Here is a 21168-nt window from a genome sequence, read left to right as displayed (position 1 = left end):
GTGTGTGTGTGTGTACTATGAACTAGAATTACATTGGTCAGAAAAGTAGGAGGATCCTGCAGAGAGTAAACTGCAGGAGATCTGTCCAGCCTTGTTTTATCGTTCATTGCCGAGTACTCAATGTTCTTCTAATTTTTTCTTCGCGTTGTTTCAGCAAACATTAAAAAATGCGTGACGTGTTGTTTGCGGAGGAGGCAGTCAAGTCCAGGCCGGTCTGCAGCGTGGGTTTAACAATGTACGCACTTTAAACTCTACACCTGCCCTTTTATTTTGTTGGTTTGACATTTTATGTTTTTTTTTTTTTTTTTACAGCTGAATTACATGTCGCGCTGACAAGCCACTCGGTTTCGAAAGGTGTCAAAGAGCATGTGAAGGGAGTCAGAAATGGAGGCACCTGAAGCACACTCGGAGACTGAAAACACAGAGGCCTGTTTCCAAAGGACCTACTCGGCTCTAACTGTGGACAATGTTTATGAAATAGCTAAACTGATCGGCACCGAGGTGGAGAAACTTATCGATGGCTGTGGCAAAGACAGCGTCGTGGGTCTTGTACCGAAAATAGTGAAAGTGCTGGAGCTGCTGGAGAGCTTTGCTTCCAGGAACAATGCTCACAGGCTGAGGGAAGAGGAGCTGCTGAAGACTTTCGAGACCATACAGCTTCAACAGCAAAAGAGACGTGTGGTAAAGGAGAGCGACGAGGGCAGCGAGAAACAAGAAATACGGGTGAGAGACGTGGGAGTGTAAAACTCCCAGTGTTGTTTCAAAACGCATTAATGCAGTGTATTTGAACCTACACCATCGGTTAAAATGCGCGACGTGATGTTTGCAGAGGAGGCAGTCAAGTCCAGGCCGGTCTGCTGTATTCGCAGTCTTAACTAACCTCGATTTGAACTAACGTTAGTTGACGGGCAGGCGAGAGGAACCACTACTGTACATGGCCGACGGCTCCCACATGTAGAGAGAACATTAAAGATACAGAAGGCTTGTGTGTAGCGAAATAAAGTTGAATTCTTGCACTGCAGTTAGTTATTGTTCGGGCCCTGACATTGTCTGATACAAACAATAATGCGCCATGCTATTACTTATGGTGGCATGTCAGTTTAAGCAATATTAATCAACATAATGTTAAGCTGAAATACCTGCTAGGCTGCCCCTTGTCGTCAGGGCAACCGGGGAAATGACAGTTACTCCGCTAACGCTGTGTTGACATTTAAACATTGATATTTACCTTAAGATTTGTATTTATTTTCCTTTTTAATTCTCCCAAATGTGTATTTTAAACTAGGTTCCTCCACACAGCACTGATATTAGCTAGCTTTTACGGTAATATATGAGTTAGCTACTTAGCTACTAAGAAGCTAGCTAGCAGCTACGATACAGTTGTACTATTACCTACACAATCATTTTAAAAAACCTTTAGCAAATCCACTTGATATAGCACCAACTTAAAGCAGAATGGTCATGCTTTACACAACCATTCATGATGAAAACAAACCCCTAATAATTTTGTTATATTATTTAGTATGTGTTACATTAAACTACAAACAGGACAAACGAGTTTACTAGGGCGGCAGTGCAAGTGCTTTGTGAATATTTACAGACACTGGAAATAGAAAAAAGTATGTTATGAATGGTTAACGGGGCTTATGAGGGTTTATAACAGAGTTATGTAATGTAAGTTATACAGAGTGAAGTTGGCACTGTACTTCCACAGGGGGAGCCTGCCCTTATAATATAATCATGGTTGAAGAACACAACAAAGAAAGCCATTGTTGTGAAACTTTATGACAATTCCTTCTTTCAAATGGTTATGTGAAGGCAAAGCAACATTTGATATGTTTAACATAGTGACCAAGTCTGTTCGGTGCTGTTGCACTTGCTAGTAATTGCAGGGAAAGTAAGTTAAGAGGTGTGGTTCTCAGAAATAAGCATTTGCTGTTGAGAAACATTTCAACAAAACATCTGTAATGACGTAGCAAAATAGTTTGCTTGGACACAGCCTTTTTTACGAAGCTAAATTCCTACATGCACAAGAGATTTTAAGAGCACAAAGGGAAATTACATCAGGAATTGTATTTATATTCATCACCTCTCTGAGGTTGTGATTTTACAATCTGTGTCCCATCCTCTCGGTAGGAGCTGCAGCAGAAGGAGCAGCAGTGGAAGACGAGGGTTGAGGAGCTGCAGGTCCAGGTGCAGCAGCTCCAGGAGGACAGGGAAGAGCTGCAGAGTAGGCTCAAGGGCAGCCATGCACAGGAAGGTGGGTCACAGGATTTTAAAGTTAAACATAAAATATGCCCTGGGTATTTAAAAAGACGCTTTCTTAAATCACTTAACAATTTACCAACATTTCAGCATGACATATTTCAGGTCACAATGTTTGTAAGTCATATCATATTTTTTAGGTATTAGTATGTTGGCTGAGTGTGGTGAAATCATTTTCCATTACACCTTTACTCCAATCATGGTCAGCACCTCTACAGCACTTGTGTCAACCCTTCCCTCTCTCATCCAGTTAAATTATTTCCAAATCAGCTTCCAATCAGAGTACTTCATTCGAAAAGCAACTATTCACTTTTCTACACTATATATTTTTGAAGTACTGCCCCCAAAAATGTAGATGCTTCCACATTAACTTTTTGTAAAGCCTGGGGGAATCATGAGTTTTTCTTCCATCAGAGAGTGTTAACTATGCAAAACTGTAAACGCGTGAACCTTTGTGTTTTAAGGATGTCTCCCAATCCCGAGTGTGGCTTATGAGACGTTTTAGATAAAACAATACATTTGGATATATCAAAAACCTTTTAGCATTTTTTATACCTCATTGCTTGAGAATTGGATCTGAATTGTATATTATTTCCCAAAGACCCATTCTGGGTTGCCATTTGCTATTTTCTAAACAAGCAAATCCACCATGAGGCCATCAGATTATGTTGTTTCCCTACAACCGTACAAAAATGCAAATGTGTAGCAGTGGGTTAACAGTCATATGCACTGAGGCTGAAAGCAGTCAAACCGGTCCTAACAATGTTAATGGGGAAGTTATTTTGTGGATTGAAGACGCAAAAGTTGTCATATATTGGGGAAGACTCAAAAGAGGATTGTGTTAACACTGCAAACCCAACGATTATGCACTGGTGAAAAACATGTTATGAGACATACGTTATAGAATGTTATTTATATGTTTTGTGACGTCAAACTGACAATACATCATTACTTTTTCTTGTGGATCCTGCAGTAAGGTTTGCCAAGGGGTGTAGTCCCTTTGCTGATTTGTTTTCATGTACTGACTACCATAGTTATGGGATTTATTTGAGAAGAGGCAGGGTGGCAGCTGGATGAGATGTTCTGTTTCATGTTAATTATTGCACATTTTCTTGAACGAGAAAACAGCTTAATCTAGTTTGTGCTATGCTGTGAAAAATGTAGCTGTAATTGAAATTTTTCAGTTCCAGTTGCAGAATTACTATTGTCATCTTCAAGGGGACTTCTTTCATCAAGGGGAAAGGCTGAAATAAAAGTCCGGCTTTGTCTTGCAATGATGATTTTGATACTTGATGGACTATCCAACACTACGGGTCAATAAAGTGGCCTTATTATGCATCAATTATACATTATAATATAACAATATAACATTACCTATATGCACAATCTTGTAATCAATTGAGGATCCTCACCCTTATCCCCACTTAATGTATAACAATAATCCTCTAAGCAGGGATTTCAAAGGTTCCACAAGAAGCATGTATGTTTAGGGCCACAGTTCTCTTCACCTGACCCTTTGTGGTTGTTGATGTGTGCAGACCGTGTCCAGCGGCAGGAGCGAGAGGTGATGCTGAAGCTGAAAGAGGTGGTGGACAAGCAGAGAGATGAGCTGAGGGCCAAAGTCCAGGAAATAACCACCATCTCCAAAGAGGTGGAGGCGGTAAGGAATGTCAATGACAATTCTTCTGTAGTAAGGCTGTTGATCCAGACTTATTACTGTCATGCTACGTTTATATGACCTTTCACATTCAGTCAGCCTCAAAAGCAGAAATTACATTAACAATAAAGTTTGAGGGGAAAAAGGTGCAGAGAGTATCCGTAGTATTTACTGGTTGAAGATTAAGCTGCACTTCACACAAGTCTGTCCAAAGCCGTGTGTGTGTGTGTGTGTGTGTGTGTGTGTGTGTGTGTGTGTGACCTTCGACCACATGATTTAAATCATTTAACTCATGACTGTGTGTATGTTTTGTTGATGCATTGCTTTGCTTTTTGCTCCCAGTCAGTTGACATGAGATGAACAAACTGAACTAGTTTCTCTGAACTAGTCCCTCTGTTCACTAACATTGAGGCCTAGAAGAGTTTCATTCATTGCCCTAAACTTCCCCCAGACCTTTGATCCATATCCCATGCATGGGGACATTTTCAGCCCACTCTGCAATGCAGATAGATTGTGTTTGTAGTTCAGCCCTGGCTTGTTAGTTTGGGGTTTAATCATAATTACACCTGGTTGGAATATGGATACTATCTGGTGATTTAAAAATTGTAGTTAATCAGTGTATGTGTGTGCAGGTCCAGGAGCAGTTGGAGCGTTTCATGAAGATGAATGCAGAGCTGCGACATAAACAGAACGTGCTGCAGGCCCAGCTGAAGAGCGTCGTGGAGAGGAAGGCCGACATGGAGGCTGACCTGAAGGAGAAAACCAAAGAGATAGAAAACCTCCTAACACAGCTGGACAGAACCAACAGCAACAGCCCTGTATGAGTCCTATTATGTTTCCTTTATTTCATGTCCAAAAGATTCTTTGCTTTTCTTATTCAGAATGTTTTTTCTATTTACGTATGGTATTAATAATCAACTTTTACTGAGCTGGAGGTCAAAATGAATTTGGACAATAAAAATGTCTGCTGTTTGAATCATTCTATAATGTTCTGAACAGGAGCTGAAGATTCAAAAACTTTATTTAAAGCTTCCACTGCTGATCAGACTACAGCTGCTTCAAACCGGCTCCAACCAAATGCTTGGAGCTCAAGACTTGTTGACTGTAGTTTTAGGAGTCTGTTTGACCTGATTTGTCTCCTTTCTGGCATCAGTCTAGTCCGAATCAAACGGCCTCGGTTTCCAAGAAACAGTCGACAGTTGACCAGAAGGACCCAGATCCGCCATGTTTCACCAAGAAGGAGGTGCGTGACATCATTTTTGAGAGGAATGAGCTCAAAACCAACCTGTTCCTGGTGCAGGAGGAGCTCAACTACTATCAGAGGTGAGTCTGTCGTGTGTGTGGAGGTGCTTTGCCATCAATCCGAGAGAGCGCTTTAGTTGAACATGTACTGAAGTGGCACATTTTAGCAAGTTCAGTGAAAATGCGCATGGACGTTTGGGTAGGTGGGGGATACTGTTTGATAGTAAATGTAAATGAAATGATTGTATGTTTCTGCAGAGAGATCCTGAATGAGGAGAGGTGTCCAGGTTTCCTTTTAGAAGCTGTCCGCTCTACTATCAAAAAAAGAAGAAAGCTCATTAAGGCAAAGATGCTCGGGATTCCTGCAAACAATTGCAGCAGCAGGTCCGTCTGATCATTTGTTCACCTGCTTTATCCATAAACAATCGACCTGTTACCTTTCTCATTGAGAGGGATACAAATCTATCAAAAATGTTCTCGTTTTTTAATGCATTTCATTTTTTTTTAAAGCATGGAAGATAACCACAGAAACATAAACCAGTACTTCATTCGATATTTACATTTGATTTTCCCTTGCCAGTGACGAGGAGGAGAGGAGTTCTCTGTTTGGGCAGACAGAAGTAGATGGCGCTGAAGTTGAGAACACTGACAAACCAGCTGAGTCACGCATTCGAAACCTGTGAGTACACATTTACCGGGCACTGCAGTGCTCAGACTTGTTACAACAATGCCGGCCTGCAAAAGCCTGATATGATGTCCTCATTTGTAAAAAATTCAGCATAATTGATGTTTTTACTGTGAGAAAAAATGAGTTCATTTCTGTTCATGCATGACTTTGAAGTGTTGATTACCCAAAAGTAAAATGACTTTAGTGACCTGAGACAAAGCACAAGTGCTTCTCGTCAAATAAGCCAATATATTGGTTTTAATTTAGCTAGTAAATGAGCTCTTTTGTCAGGTACAGGAGAGCTCAGAATTATCGTAGTAGATTTGCTTGAAGCCTTGGAAAGAAAAAAGAAATGTCAGATGTTTCTAAAGTCCTGAGATGGATGTGAATCCTGTTGCCAGAATCTTAAGGTTATTTACAAACTGACGCATGATGCCTAACTTAGAACATATATGTTTTTTAAGTGTTTTATTTTAGTAACATGTTTGCACCAAAACTAGATTTCATTGATCTTTAGTAATGCAGTAAATCAGAAAAACACATTTCCCCTTAAATGAAGTTTGTCTTATCTGGTTCAGATAGAGGATGTTCATCCCCATCAACTCATGAAGAATAGATACTGGAAATTACCTCTACTTTGGGAAAGTAAATTTATCTCTTGTAAAAGGGAAGTCTCTTGACCGAGAATGAGATTAAGTTAAAACATTTATTGAAATACTGCTGCGACAAGATGACCTGGCTCTGGGGCTTTATTTAAAAAATCTGTTTTGCATTTTGCATTGTCCACTTCTACTGATTATTTTCAATAAAAAATGAGACACAAAAGAATATTTTTTGGAGCTGAACGTCTTTAGAGAGATATAAAAAGACAGCTTTAATTTAAAAAAACAAATGTAAAGCAAGAGCAAAGAAAACAGAGCCGGCACCATCTGTGAATCAAAGCAAGGATTTCAGCTCTCTGCTCACCCTGTCGCTGTCCTGAGAGTCTGGACTATATTTAGCTGTAATCCCTGACAACATGTCTGACCCCAGCCTGTCTTTTTTTCTGCTCTGTCGGCTGCAGCTTTGGCTTCCTGACACGGTCGGGCAATGGCTGGAGCCCCACCCACATGAGCAGCTCCGCCTCCAGCTGGGAGATCATCGGAGACTCAGAGGCTGGCGAAGAGACTGGGCAGCAGTGACTGTCCTCCTGAGTCTGGTACTCACCTCAGCATCACCCCTTCTTCCCTTAGGCAAATCTTCTTCCTCAGCTGGTAACAGAAAATGTTACCGTGGCTCATAAAAAAACTTAACAAGGACATTTGAAGGCAGCCCTTCTTCAAAAGCACTTAGTGTGAAGAAAGAGAAAGTGCAAATGTTTAAACAAACTTTATTGTTATTTGAATTCTTTCATTTCCCCTTTGGTTGATTTCCCCTCTTACACACACATCATTTCCCTTATTTTTCCAGAGTTTATAAAAAGTATATTTAGGATACTAGTACTATGGTATGTATGGTAGTGTTCCGCAGTATTAAAAGGGGTTCTTTTTAACTTGTTACAAAAAAAATGTATTTTTTCTAAGAATCCTTTTATCCTTTAGCGTAAAGGGAAAATTGGCATTACACATAAATATTTATATAGATCCTGAAACTATTTTAACAAAAACCAAAGACATTACAAGGTTAGATTTGTTCCTCTCGGTGTTGGAAAGAGTATTTTAAGTTCACCTCGGTTCCACAAGAGGGCATTATTTTCTTTTTATAAATAACAATCAAGATTTTACTATTAAGCTGTTATTTAACTTTTACCTCAGTAGGGGAGATTTTACTTATTTTTTGTCATGATTAATAGTACTTTCATGTTCAAGAATAAACAAAGAAATATGTATTCACATTACCAGTCACTTCCAGCATTGAGTCCATTTTAATCCCTTAAGCCTTAACTCAATGCTTGTATTGTTATATATATATTTTCTTAATTTCAGGCATGGCACACAGAGTCAAAGTCTTTGGCTGGTGTGTCCCTGATGCCAGTGCCATAAATGTGTGTGTATTTGTGTGAGTAAACGCATGTATTGTAGCCGCTGCAGATTGGTAATGTAAGTTAGTCGCACATTTAGTTTCCACCACCATTGGCTGATTAGTAACCCTAAAGTAACCACATCTAATCTGTCTGTTCAGTCTAAATGTGCGACCATAACAATGCTCAGATCATGACAGACCAGTGCTGTGTTTGTTCAGAGACAATATATGGCCTTCCAATCAAATCATGTTTTTTTAAAATACTGTGTGTCAATTTATTTTTGTAAGCATGTTGTTGCTGACAAAAATGTTTAATATTTTATTGATGAAATGTGTTAAGGACAAGTCAGACTGTGATAATGAACATTTAAAATGAAATTTCAATCCAATAAACAAAATTGTATTGAAAATCAAAATGATCTTCACCCATTTTTTCCCTTGCTTCAATTGATTCAATTTCCATTGTGGAAGAAATGTTGCTGCTGTTGAATGAAAGCAGAAGTGATGACCTGATTATCTTTGATCCAGACTTATAAGGAACTCACATTCTTCATCATTTCCTGAAAGATTTCAACAATAGATTCTGGGAAAAGGTGAACCATCAGGGTTGGGTTTTTGCATTTGTACGTGCCCCCGCCAGTGTGTGCGGCGAGTTTCATGTATTAGTGTTCGACCATCTTTAAAACGCTCTGTGTCTGGCTGAATAGAAGGAAGTGGCTCTGACTTCCCCAGGAAATGGGAAGAGGAAACCTGGGGGCTTTGACCTCTTTGGCTGCAGTGGAGCCACAAGACGACTCACAGGAGAGAAAAGAGCAGGGAAGGGTGGAGGGCACACAGAAAGAAAGACACTGCCTGGAAGCAGAACAAGTTTAGAGGAAAGTCAGGAACAGACTGGACATAACGAGACACAAAGACATTTGGTTCCTGGGTTTTATTTCCCGGAGTTTGTGTGGAGATGAAGCTTATCCTCGGAGCTGTGAGTGCTCTGCTCTGCTGCTTGCTGTCTTCCTCACAAACACTGGATCCTGCTGGGAGAAACGTCTGCCACAATATCAGGTACAACTTAACCTTAAAATATATTATCATTATCTCGGAACAATTCCTGTGACAAATTGGAGTTTGGGATTGTACTAGACAGCTACTTTGTGTGAAAACAGGCTACATTTGAAATCTTCTATTAATTGTTTTATCCGGCTATTGCTATTGGTTGTAGTCGGTTCTTCCTGGAAGTTTTTTAAGTTTGAGATTTGTCAGGTTGATTAACTTCTATTCAGGGACCCCTCCACCCTCGTCTGCTGCACTGGATGGCATCAAGAGGGAACAGAGTGCACCATACGTGAGTTTAATTATTCTTATCGACAGCAATCTGCGGGAGTTATTATTTTACAGCGTCCTTATTTGCTTTCCCATCCTGGTGTCTCATTCACTGGTATGCTGTGTGTGTGTGTGTAGCTGTGTGCGAGGGTAAGCAAGCCTGTCCAAAGGATGAGATCTGTGTGTATCCCGGAGTGTGTCGCTGCCCCCCTGGATACTTCGGGGCTCACTGTAAAACACGTGAGTTACAAGAGAACAACTGGGGCATTGATTTATAAATGTCTGTTTGGTTAGTTTGATTCACAATGCACTGAAAACTTCCATTTCATTTCGTACAAGTGACCATTTAGTGTGAAATATTAATATTAATACTAATTTTGTCTTTTTCTTGTGAAATTACCAGTAAATAAACCAGTAAATATCTTGTGACATGTTTCTCTCAGGGAATTGGAATATTTTCAGACCACAACATCATTGTTGCCAAATGTTAATAAAGTTAATTTCTTGTATGAAACTTATAGTAAAAGTATTCAAATCTTAACAATGTAACATATTTATTCCATGTGAAAATACCCCTCTACGACTGGAAGTCGTGAATTTGTCCTACTGTAGTTAAATGTACATAAGCATTATATGTTATTATCTATTCAATTCATCGATATTAGGTAGCACTTTTTTATGTTATTCACTAACTCTTTGCTGTTATTCTGTCCCTGTTGCATGTCCAAACTAAGCAAACATTTACACACAACAACAGGACTGAATAATACGAACATGAGAATGAAGTTTTAATGTTTAACTTCGTTTTCCTACTTCTCTATCCATTCATACTTTTATTATAGAACTGAAAAAAATAAAGAGTAACAATTTTTCAGTTTACAGACTGCTTGAAAACATGGTCTATGTATATGCCACAACATAAAGCCAGATTTAACTTGTGTCTACATTCAACTTGGTAAATTAAATCACCATAACATTGTCAGCTATTTAAACTAAACATATGAATTGAGTGGAGTAAATAATGCAATATGTATCTGTGACATGTAGAGTAGAAGTATCATAAAATCAAATTAGGTAATTTGATCCCAAGTAAACAGGGCTTGAGTAAATCCCATCACTATACAGAAGTATTTAGTGCAGTATTGGTGTTGTTATATTCTCTGTGTTTACGTCTCTAGGTTGTCCCGGGGAGTTCTGGGCTCCGGACTGTCGCCAGGTGTGTGAGTGCTTCCCTCACGGCCGCTGTCACCCCGTCACCGGAGAGTGCACCTGCAACCCTAACCGCTGGGGCCCGCAGTGCCAGTTCCCCTGCAAGTGCGCCCGGCACGGCCATTGCAACCCCGTCCACGGAAATTGTTCCTGTGACGAGGGCTGGTGGACCTCCACCTGCTCCAAGCCGTGCCAGTGCGTCAGCAACGGGTCTACGGGCCCCGGCTGCGACCAGCTGACAGGCCGCTGTCAATGCAACAGGGGCCACTGGGGGCTGAAATGTCCCGTCACCTGCAACTGCTACCGGTCCCAATGTAATCAGCGCACAGGTGTGTGTGAGTGCGAGGCAGGCTGGTGGGGGCCCGGCTGTGACCGGAGTTGTAACTGTGACTTCACACACAGCACCTGTGACCCAAGCTCCGGCCAGTGCCTGTGCGACCCGGGGTACCATGGTGTCCACTGCAACCAGCCCTGTGAAGCTGGGAAATACGGCAGTGGCTGTAAAAGGAGGCACGTACACAGTTGATGCCACATTGCAAAAAGTGATATTTCATGTCTTTTTATTTATTTTAAAACAGTTATAGGTGGTATGTTACTGCTTTTAATGAATCAATATCACTATCAATCCATGGAGCCCACAATCCAAATGCAAGGTTTTGATACCACAAGATTCAAGATACTTGACTATCATTGTATAGATACTTACATCGTATGGTATCGTGTTACTTCTAGTGAATAGCAACAAGAGAACAAGATAAAATGTATTACATAGGCAGAAAGGTGTTCCTACAGTGCTGTACTAAGCATTCCATTGCTGCAATGAAGGTGCACAGGTATGAAGAAACACATAAAACCAGAAAATGTTGGCCAATCAGAGTCGACTGGACACAAAGCATTTGATACAGTTGAAGACAGATATTTTCTGATAGACAGTATGAGATATGTCTCTCTTTTTTTAAATTACATTTATGCCAATAAACGTGTTCTAGAGACCCAAAATGCAAGTATGAACCTCATCATGAGCCTAATATGTCACCTTTAAACTCGTTTTGTTCACTCCTGTCCTCAGTTGTGGTTCCTGCAAAGACCACCAGCACTGCTCTGACACTGACGGCGCCTGCAATGCCTGTGAGCCCGGCTGGAACGGGACACGATGCGATCGGCCCTGCCCGGCTGGTTCTTATGGTGATGGCTGCCAGGAGGAGTGTCCACGCTGCAGGAACACCGAACCCTGTGACCCAAAAACTGGAAACTGTTGGAGGTGTGACCCTGGATGGACTGGACACAGGTCTGCATGAGTGTATTATATAAAACCTTTATTATTTCACAATTTTCTTGTTAAAAGTTAACAAGATGATAGTTGAATGCTTTTACATTGAGTGTGATAAAGGTTTAAGTTTGAAATGCATGTAAAATGATTATTTATGTCCTTGGTTCCTTCGCCCAGGTGCGAGGAGGCCTGCACCAACAGGACGTTTGGAGAGGCCTGTGGTTTCCTGTGTAGCCCTTGTTTCCAAGGTAACTGTCATCACGTGATAGGAAGATGTGACTGTCAGCCCGGCTTTACAGGAGAAAGGTGAGCATAATGTTCAAACTGTTTTATTCTATGTTTGGATCATGCCTGTTGAGTTATGAAACCTTAAAATATCCGTAGTGTCTGCAGATAGGTGTCTTCATTTATTTTTTATTCAAACGTTGGAGCATAGGATACATTTATGTGCAAATATTTCAACGAGACAAATCCTTACACAGTGTGAGTTTTAACCAAATGAAAACACCTAAATCAAATTGGCTGCTAATTGATACATAGACTGTACTTTTGTTTTGAAACTGTTATAAAGTTGTAAAATTGTAATTGTTATTTTACTGTATATGAAAATTAAGTTTAGAAGGTGACAACGTGCAAAACTAAAAAAAGTTATGGTCCCTTTTAATTAATCTAGCAGTATTTTTTCACTGTGCACTGAAATCGATAATGATTCAGGACTTCTTCTGGGCTGTGATGTTATTGCATGACTCTTTATATTTTCAGCTGTAACAGCAGCTGCCCCGCCCTGCAGTTTGGCATCAACTGTTCCTCCGCCTGCGACTGTGGTGAGGGTGGCGGCTGCGACCCAGTCACTGGACTCTGCCCAAACAGTAGGCCCATCCATCTCACTATCAAAATGCATCTGTGTCTGTCGTACATGGATAGGTTAAATCAAATGTTTTATTGTGTGTGTGTGTGTGTGTGTGTGTGTGTGTGTGTGTGTGTGTGTGTGTGTGTGTGTGTGTGTGTGTGTGTGTGTGTGTGTGTGTGTGTTTGTGTGTTTGTGTGTCTGTGTGTGTTTTAGGTGGCAGGGCTGCAGTGATAGCAGGTGTGCTGGTTCCTCTGCTCCTGTTGCTCCTCGCTGTGCTCTGCTGCTGTTTGTGTTGTGGAGGAGCTCCTGCCGGTGGCAAAGACAGGTCTGTACCTCACTACTCCTTATTAATAATGTGTTCACTTCACATACCACCATTGAGCCATGAGCTGTGAGCCTGTCCCTGAACAGCTCAAGGAATGAAATGGATTTAACAACAAAACTTCCAATCATAATTCTATCTGACACTATGAATGTGGTATAATACTGACATTGTAAATGGTGGAAAGTGGGGGTGTCACTATATACTTGTATTGACAATAACGGTGATGATAAAGTATAAATGAATATGCTAATAATATGCATAATGGTAACATTGTATTGGAAGGCGCAAAGCCTTTTTACTATCCATTACGGTAATTGTTCCTTTTGTACACCTTTCTCAATTATGGGAGTCTCTCCCTACACTTCAATTGGATGAACTGAAAATGAACTCACTTTCGAAGAAAGGGACAGAAAAGTAAAACATGAATTTGACTGATAGTAATAATATTTGAGTCCTTTCAAATGTTTAAAAATATTGGGATAATATTTTTACCTTGAATTATTATGGGCACAATAATGGTGTAAGAATCATGCCAGCCCTGTTGGAAAGGCATTCAGTACAACGATGGTGTTAAATCCTTACAGTATAAACATTCTTTCTTCCAGGGCGACTGTGGCTGAGGGAGGCTGGTCAGTTCGGATGAAGTATCATGTCTACAGCGTCCTGGCGAACATCAGCGCTGCCCTGCCCTGTATTTCTAACTGGTCCTCTGGCCTGCCCCGTGTCACGGGTCAGTCCTGTCGCATAGTATTTAACATTTTGTACCTCAAGGTTTAGAGACAACACGTAAATCTTGACTTATGGATCAAGTTTGTTTATACAACCCTTGGAAATCAAATCAAATAGATGAATTTATCATAAACCTTGATGCTGTTTTAAGTCAAAAGTTCAACTGTTTTTGTACACACTTTTCATTATGAGATGTTTTTTTTACATCAAACTGAAAATATAACATAAGCGCAAAAAAAGGTGTCTCTAAACTTAAAACCTTTTCGTATACTTTAAAACAAGCCATAGATGGATTCGGCTAAAATGTATTTATTTATTTCTTCCTCTCACACAGTGTCTCACCATGACCCAGATCTGACGTTCAACCACAGCTTCATTGAGCCTCCTTCGTCTGGCTGGGTGACTGAGGGCTCGTCCTTCGACAGTGATGAGGAGGAGGGGGAGGCGCTCTACTGTGTTCCTCCCAGAGAAGGTAGGAACAGGGATACACGTGACTTTACACTGCAATACTTTTGTAACGAGTAAAACATTTCCGCTTATGTCGCCCGACTTCTCTTTCTCCCTCCCTTTGGCAGACATCTCTGCGGTGGCGGGCGGCGAGTTCCACGAGATGAGCTCAAAGTGCAACATGTTCTTAGACCCCTCCGGCTTCAGCTGTGAGGACATCACCTCGCCCTTCAACATCCCTCGCACCTCCAGCATAGCCAAGTCCAAGCGGCCTTCTGTTTCTTTTGCAGAAGGCACCCGCTTCAGCCCCAAAGAGAGGCGTGGCTCCGCTCAGGACCTTGGCGCTCTCCCTGGACACCTGCGCAACAAACCCAAGTCACCCTGGGGCGTGTTGATGCTGTCCGCTCTCCAAAGTCAGGGAAGTACATCTAAAACTGCGCAGGAAGATGGAGCTGAGGACAAGGAGGGTGAAGATGATGTGGATGTGCAGGTGACAGACGATCAGGAAACTAACTGCGAGGCAGGGGACCAGGAAATAGACAGAACCTCTTCCCGGACCACCCTGCAGGTCCCTGGGGCCTCAGGACGAAGGAGGACTATGTCCAACACAGCTGCTCATAAAGGGACCCAGCTGCCGATGCCTGCCTCTGATGCTCAGGTTGGGGTCTTAAATAAGGTCACCACTGTGTATGTGACGGTGGGAAAGGCAGGGAGGCCTGTGTCCAAGACGGAGACGAGCTCTGAGGGCCCCGTTCAGGCCATGCTACGGCGCCTAGGCAGCCTCCAGAGACAGAGGGAGCAAGAGACAGGCAGGCCCAAGCCCAAAGGAGCAGAAGCAATTGTCAAACCCCCCAGGAAGAAGCTTGGAGTGCGGGCGAGCGTGTGGGAGGAGGGAGGGCCGCCGGCAGGGGAGGTTGGAATATGTAAGCCAATCAGGAGAAAGCATGCTTCTGTTAACACCTCTGACCCAGCTGGTGCGAACGACACATCCCCAGAGAGCGGCACTCCAAAAAGGCCGCTGTCGTCCATTTTGAAGAGCGTTCCAGAGCTGGCTTCAGCTGACCCAGGGTCCAATCTGAGGGCGGAGGGTGGCGACACCACCTCCGGAAACACTGAGGGCCCTTACCTGACCGTGGGAGCAGCAGGAGACACAGTGAGGCTCACTGAGGTCATCACCAACGAAGGAGCAGTGGTCAATCTGCATGATGAGCCCTGCTATGAAAACGTCATAATCAAACACACATAACCTCTGAGAAACGCTGTCAGCAGCTCTGAGTCACACAAGACTGCTTATTTATTACTCATCATAATGCTCAAGGCACGAAAGGGAAAACTCTTGAATTATTTCTCTCTAGTATTACATGAATTAAGGTTTACAAAGCATTTGTGATAAAAAATATATACCTTTACTTAGCATCCAGAATATATATTAAAACATATCAAATGTATCATTTAGATTAAAAGATGCAAAGTACAAAACAAACATTTTAAATATAACATTTTTATTTGTTATAGTACATGTTGGAACAGATGTAACAGGTTGTGAATATGCTGATCAAATGTGACTCTGAATCAGTAACAAAATACGTTGTTCAAACATCAAGGAAAAAACGCCTCAAGTAAACAAGGTTGCTTTGTCTCTGTAGTATAATGTGGTATTATATGTTGCCCTATAACACTAGCCCTTATATCAGAAAAGTATAATTGTAAGAATGTTTTCTACAACCTACGGTCAAAGTCCAATCTGCGGCTGCTCCCTAACCTTTGCAGTTCCACGATGCTGCTGTTAGGTAAAACCACATTATTGCATTTTAGGGATTTTCCTTTTAATTACTCAGGGGGAAATCTGTGTACCACTGTTATGAACCCTTGGTGGATGAAAAGTCTCATCAACCCTGTTTATATTGTGTTATTTACTGTATGCTTAAGATTAAAAAGTGGAAAATAAACATGTGTAGATACATGATTTAAAAAAAAAAGTCCCTGAATTACCATCTGTGTTAGTTTTTGAATGAACCTAACAAACTCCTTGAATATTATAAGACATGGGAACAGAACTGTGCTTCTTCAGAGTGCTAGTATCCAATCTCTTCTGGCTTTCCAAATAGAGTTTATTTTCAATATAGTTGTTTAACTAATTCGGTCAACTGATTTTGACAACAGATGAGATAACCTTAATCCACCAATTGAACTTTGGACATGCTAACACACAACAACGGTGGAGAGCAGCAGTGTGGACCCTCATTGATCTCCAATGTTTGCTAAAGTTGACAAGCAGTTCGTTTTGTGTCACATTTTACAAGAAGCCAACACTGCCAGTTTCAGGGGAAATGAATAATCAGTTATATACAAATGCAGTCCTAATGGTCATATTAAAATAACTCAAATGTTTGCAACTACTTCTCTGCCCCGGAGGTGTCTGAACAGCCGAGCCAGAACTTGGCGATAGATCTGGGATACGGAGGCGAGGCTGGGTCCACTCTCTTGGTCTTCAGGTCCACTCTGTAGTACGACTCTAGAAAACACAGAAAACAAGACATTAATTTTCCCTCTTTGGAGCAGCACATGTTCAGGCGGGGCGTGTCATTTTTGCTTGACGTAAAGTACACTTAGTTGAAATAAATCAACCCTAGCCCATCATTCATTAAATGGCTCCTTTAAGCCTGTTGTTTTTGGTGAATCATAAAACTCATCCAAGTTCTGGCAGGCAGAAAAATCTGCAGGGGATTTCTTATGTGTTTTTGTAATGCGGGCTAAGTCATAGCATGAGAAACTAGTTATCACAAACCTTCTGTGGGAAAGTTTGATTAAGTTAATTTAAGATGAGTTCCAGTGTCCTCTCTTTAACTCATCTCACACAGGTCTTCTTTCATGTGACTAGAAAAAGCCCACATTTGAACTTAGATAAGACAAAGACTATTGTGTAAGAATTCATGTTGTTAAATAGTTTTGTATGACTATTATTAACCTCAAAGTGCACCAACCTCCTCTGAAGAAGTAGACGCTCTGTATGGGTAGACTCCTGGAGACAGACCCGACGTTCCGGGAGTCTTGGTTGCCTCTGTTGTTCTGCCGGTTTCCGCCTCTCCGTCTGTCCTGGTCCCAGTCTTGATCCCATCTTCTGTTCCAGTTTCGTCCCAGTCTCTCTTCCATCTCTATCCCTCTCTCGGCCAACCTCAGACCCATGTCCATCCCCCTGTCTGCAAAGCCCTGGCCCATGTTCATCCCGTCAGCCGTGGAGCCCCAGTAGGGTGAACGGCTCTGCCTCCTATGACCCCACTGCTGTCCATACTGCTGTCCATACTGCTGGTAATTCTGTCCGTACTGCTGGTTCTGCTGGTTCCACTGCTGCTCAGGCTGGTAGTAATTGCGGCGTTGCGCAGGCCTCACAGGAGGGACGTACATCCTGCCAGCCATGACAGCATCCACTGGAGACTTGAGGCCCTTCCAGTCCTTGTCAATGAAGTGGTGTTTGTCGTGGTGCTGAGGCACTAGAGAAGATAGGAAAAAAATTAAGCTAATAAAGTAGCATCACATCTGAATCTCATGATCTGTAATTTGCCACAACTTACAGCTAGAAAAGAGCTCGCTGAAGACACGCTCATAGTTGTTGTAGTATACGTCAGTGTAGCGTCTGAACATTATGGACGGAGAGCTCTCTGACATGGTGATGCACTCCTCATGGGATGGCTGGTGCAAAAACTCGTACGTGTGATATTGATCCCCTGGAGAAACCAAAAGGATGTTTATTCAAAGATATGAACTCGATTTTTAAAGTTATTTTTTTCCATTCCATAATACATTCACAATATGTTTTCCTTTAGAGGTATGAAACTGTGATATTATTCCCTTTCCCTTTTCTTTTGGTAAATTATTGCTACCTTATTATTACTAGGAATAAGTGAGAATTTCATTTCTGGCTCTTTAGTAGAAGAAGTAGCCACAAATAGCTTTGCATGACCAAATGAAATCATATTTTAAGTAACTTTATATTACGTATATGATATACCTGGATTTATTGTTTTATTATTAGTACCTTTGAAAAAATAGACCTTCTCCCTTCCATTGTGACCAGGAGCCGGCAGAGCAAACGCTGCGTCCACATGATCGGGAATTTTGTCAAAGCCCACGCTGATATCTCGAGGATAGTCTTCATCAAGAACACCGTTATCAAACCTCCAGTATTTGTTTCCCTGATGAAGGTTTTGTGTTAATACATTATTATTATTATAATTATTATTATAGAAAAACAAAGCAAATCTGATAGAGTTTACATGATTTATTAATACAAGTTACTTTGTTACTTTGAGTCCCCACCTTAAAGATGTAGGTCTTCCCTTTACAGTTGACACGAGTGAAGGCAGCATCAATAGGCCCGCTGATGCCCCACACGTCCTTTATGAGCTTTGGATAACCAGGAAGAACGGTCTTTTTGTCCAGTTCAAAAAAGTAATCCCCTAGAAAAATAAACACAGAAGTACACAAGTGTGTTTCACCGTGACAGAGATTTGAATAGGATTCCAATAATCGTCCTGGGGTCCAACAAATTACATTACACAGTTATTGGATTAACATACATAAAATAACCTTCATACTCAGTTCAGAGCCAGTCAACACAGTAGTAAAACACTGATTACATATAGGTTATAGTTGAAAGAATGAGAATTATAAAACTTAAATGGAGCGAAACACAAATATCAAAAACAAGAACAGAGTTAAAATTCAATGCATGCCAACAAATGCATCTTCTGAATAGTGCGGTGGTGGCAAAGTCCATAGGGACTTGTCTTGCGAACTGGAAGGTCACCAGTTCATGTTCCGGAAAGACCAAGTGCTACCGAGGTGTCCCTGAGCAAGGCATGGTTCCCTACACTGCTCCCCGGGCGCTGTAAACTGCTCCTAACACTAGGATGGGTCAAATGTAGAATGTGCATTTCCCCCCTGTGGGACGATAAAGGGTATGTTCTTCTTAAACGATGGGATGATTCATTATTATTAGACAGATATAAAGGGGTTTATTTTTCCAGTATGACACAGCAGTTTTTTTTGGTTATTTTATTGAGTTAGGCCCTGGGCAGGAACAACACATGACCATTACTGTCAAATCTGGTGATGAGATATGATCTGTTTTTGAAGGAAACTAATAAAATGAGTCAATAGTACAGCTGAACAAAATGGCATGCTTAAAGTTGGATTCTTTACATTTGAATATGAAAGGATCAGTCACCTCTGAAGGCATATATTGAGCCATTTTTTTGTTGCATGAAGGAATCGAATGGCCTCCCACTGCAGACCACAGCATCTGGGTCAGGAGCTTCAGTGGTGGCTGTTGTGACGGGGCCGGTGGTGGTCTCAGCTGCTGCCTCTGTCACAGGAGGATCACTAGCCATCCGTGTAGTCTCCATGGGTGCTTTCCATGTTATAGGGGTTTTCTGAAGTATGGCATCCATCAGTCGAGGGGGTCTGGTCATTTCTAGAGTGGTTTCATGTGGTTCCTGTTGTCTGTGACCAAAGTCTGAGATGGGCTGCTTGGTGGGCTTCAGCTTTCGATTGTTAGCAGTGATGGACTGACTATGGGATGAGCGTTGATGCGAGGAAGAGGGAGTGGGAGTGGTGCTTTCAAGAAGCCCACTATCATCATCATCATCTTCCGCAAACACGAACGTGTCCCCGCGAGCTGAGAAAGTAAACATCCTTCAGAATCAGAATCTGTTTTTTTTGCCACTTAGGTTTTTAGTATACATACATATTTGCTTTGGTGTGTGATGGTTCATATATAAGATAAATAAGAAATATAAAACAAGAGCAAATAGTAATTAATGTATCTTAAAGAAACAAGCAGAGGGGTTTCTTACTCGTCGAGCCGCAGAAGACCTCGAAGTCAGAGCAGCAGCTGTTGTAATATTTGCACATTGAGTCACACTGGCATGTCTTCGTTGAGTCAAAGCCATTCTCACAGCGACTCATACACGACTCTGAAATTAAAATCGCAATGTCAAAAAAAAAAATGCAATACTTTTTTTGTATTCTTTGCACCTCTGACCAAATAAATTTGCTGTGTTGGAGATTAAACTAAATATTAGGCTTTGGCAGCATATCAATAACAAAGGCTAATGGAATATGTTGTTCTTTATCTTTTATAGTTTTTTTTCAGCTTTTTATCTCAACGTTTGAAGTGGCTTCTTGTAGTATCCTGTTTGTATTGATAATGGTTATATGTGAAGGAGTTAGTTAATTAACAGATGACAACTATTTTGAAACTGGCTAAATTGTAAAGTCAATTATCAAGCAAATATTAAATAAATATAAACATATACTGCTCTTTACAGTTTAATAAAGATAAGACAAGATATGACATTATTAATCACTGTGGGGAAATTCAGGTGTTAAAGCAGCAACAGAGTGAGAAAGAAAAACAGTACAGATTCACACAAGGATAACAAATTAAATTTTACATTTTGAATTGGGGTCCAGACAAAATTAGAAATTTGAAGAGATCAGAAGATGAAGAGATTGTGGTCCTTTTTTCCATATTTTTTCACAAGTGTCTGACATTTTTTAGACAAAACAATGAGTTGATTAATTTGAGAAATAATCATTAGATTTACTGATAATGATTTACATCTTAGTAGCAGTCTTGACTAAAGCTATACATGTGTGTAATTGTGTAGGCAGAGCACACAGAGTAGATACCTCTGATAGTAAACAAAACCTAAAAATGAAGTATTTAGTTCAATGTTAACGCTTTAAATTCACTGTGGTAAGCAGGACACACAAAGCAGGCCTAGTATTAGGTCTAACTGAAACATGAGTGACTATACAAAACAGTGAACTCCACAAGTAAGACGTCTTCCAATAAGGAATACAAACACTTCTCTGAACTTTAAACGTGATTTTTAAAGTTGTACTTACCATCAGCAGCTAAAGTCAGAGCGATCAGAGCCAGCAGCAGGAAGACCCAGAGCCTCATGTTGTCTCTGCGGAGTGAGAGGACAGAATGAAGAAATAATGAAGCACCACATGCTCGCAATCATTGGAAACATGTGTCAGTCACCCCGCTCCCTTGTTTACTCTAACCTTATTTGCAAACGTCTTTCTATTGGAGCAAATAAACAAAGAGAAGAAAGTCGATAGGGAAAAAAAAGTTTAGGCAATGTGACCTCTGACCTTGTTGCTTTTGAGTTTTCACTCA

The 21168-nt window shown here is 41.1% G+C and overlaps 3 protein-coding genes across 5 annotated transcripts; 2 read left to right on the top strand and 1 right to left on the bottom strand.

The window, feature by feature from the left end:
- Positions 1-44: 44 nt before the first annotated feature.
- On the top strand, positions 45-8248 carry rilp (Rab interacting lysosomal protein). Of its 3 annotated transcripts, none has more exons than XM_063907090.1 (9): positions 45-235; positions 313-723; positions 2137-2260; positions 3804-3925; positions 4555-4740; positions 5076-5245; positions 5423-5548; positions 5745-5843; positions 6895-8248. In XM_063907090.1, exons 2-9 carry the CDS (start codon positions 385-387, stop codon positions 7010-7012), a joined length of 1284 nt encoding a protein of 427 aa, XP_063763160.1. In that variant the 5' UTR covers positions 45-235; positions 313-384; the 3' UTR covers positions 7013-8248. The 3 variants fall into 3 exon arrangements, with proteins under 3 accessions (XP_063763160.1, XP_063763162.1, XP_063763161.1); XM_063907092.1 differs by having other exon boundaries at positions 62-221; XM_063907091.1 differs by having other exon boundaries at positions 98-723.
- A 412-nt stretch (positions 8249-8660) lies between these two features.
- scarf1 (scavenger receptor class F, member 1) lies at positions 8661-15955 on the top strand. Its single transcript, XM_063906618.1, has 11 exons — positions 8661-8888; positions 9107-9168; positions 9285-9386; positions 10325-10865; positions 11425-11643; positions 11803-11931; positions 12388-12494; positions 12689-12800; positions 13406-13530; positions 13864-14001; positions 14105-15955. Exons 1-11 carry the CDS (start codon positions 8788-8790, stop codon positions 15220-15222), a joined length of 2754 nt encoding a protein of 917 aa, XP_063762688.1. The 5' UTR covers positions 8661-8787; the 3' UTR covers positions 15223-15955.
- Positions 15458-21090, bottom strand: vtna (vitronectin a). The gene is made up of 8 exons (XM_063906620.1): positions 20889-21090; positions 19832-19951; positions 19204-19653; positions 18294-18433; positions 18013-18169; positions 17549-17701; positions 16961-17467; positions 15458-16491 (listed from the first exon to the last, which is right to left on the bottom strand). The coding sequence occupies exons 1-8, from the start codon at positions 20944-20946 to the stop codon at positions 16373-16375; spliced, it is 1704 nt and encodes a 567-aa protein (XP_063762690.1). The 5' UTR covers positions 20947-21090; the 3' UTR covers positions 15458-16372.
- Between the last annotated feature and the right edge of the window lie 78 nt (positions 21091-21168).

Source organism: Eleginops maclovinus, chromosome 18, assembly GCF_036324505.1.
Source record: "Eleginops maclovinus isolate JMC-PN-2008 ecotype Puerto Natales chromosome 18, JC_Emac_rtc_rv5, whole genome shotgun sequence".
Taxonomy (NCBI): Eukaryota; Metazoa; Chordata; class Actinopteri; order Perciformes; family Eleginopidae; genus Eleginops; species Eleginops maclovinus.
Note: the sequence above shows the minus strand (reverse complement) of the source record. Positions and strands in the feature narration are given on the sequence as shown.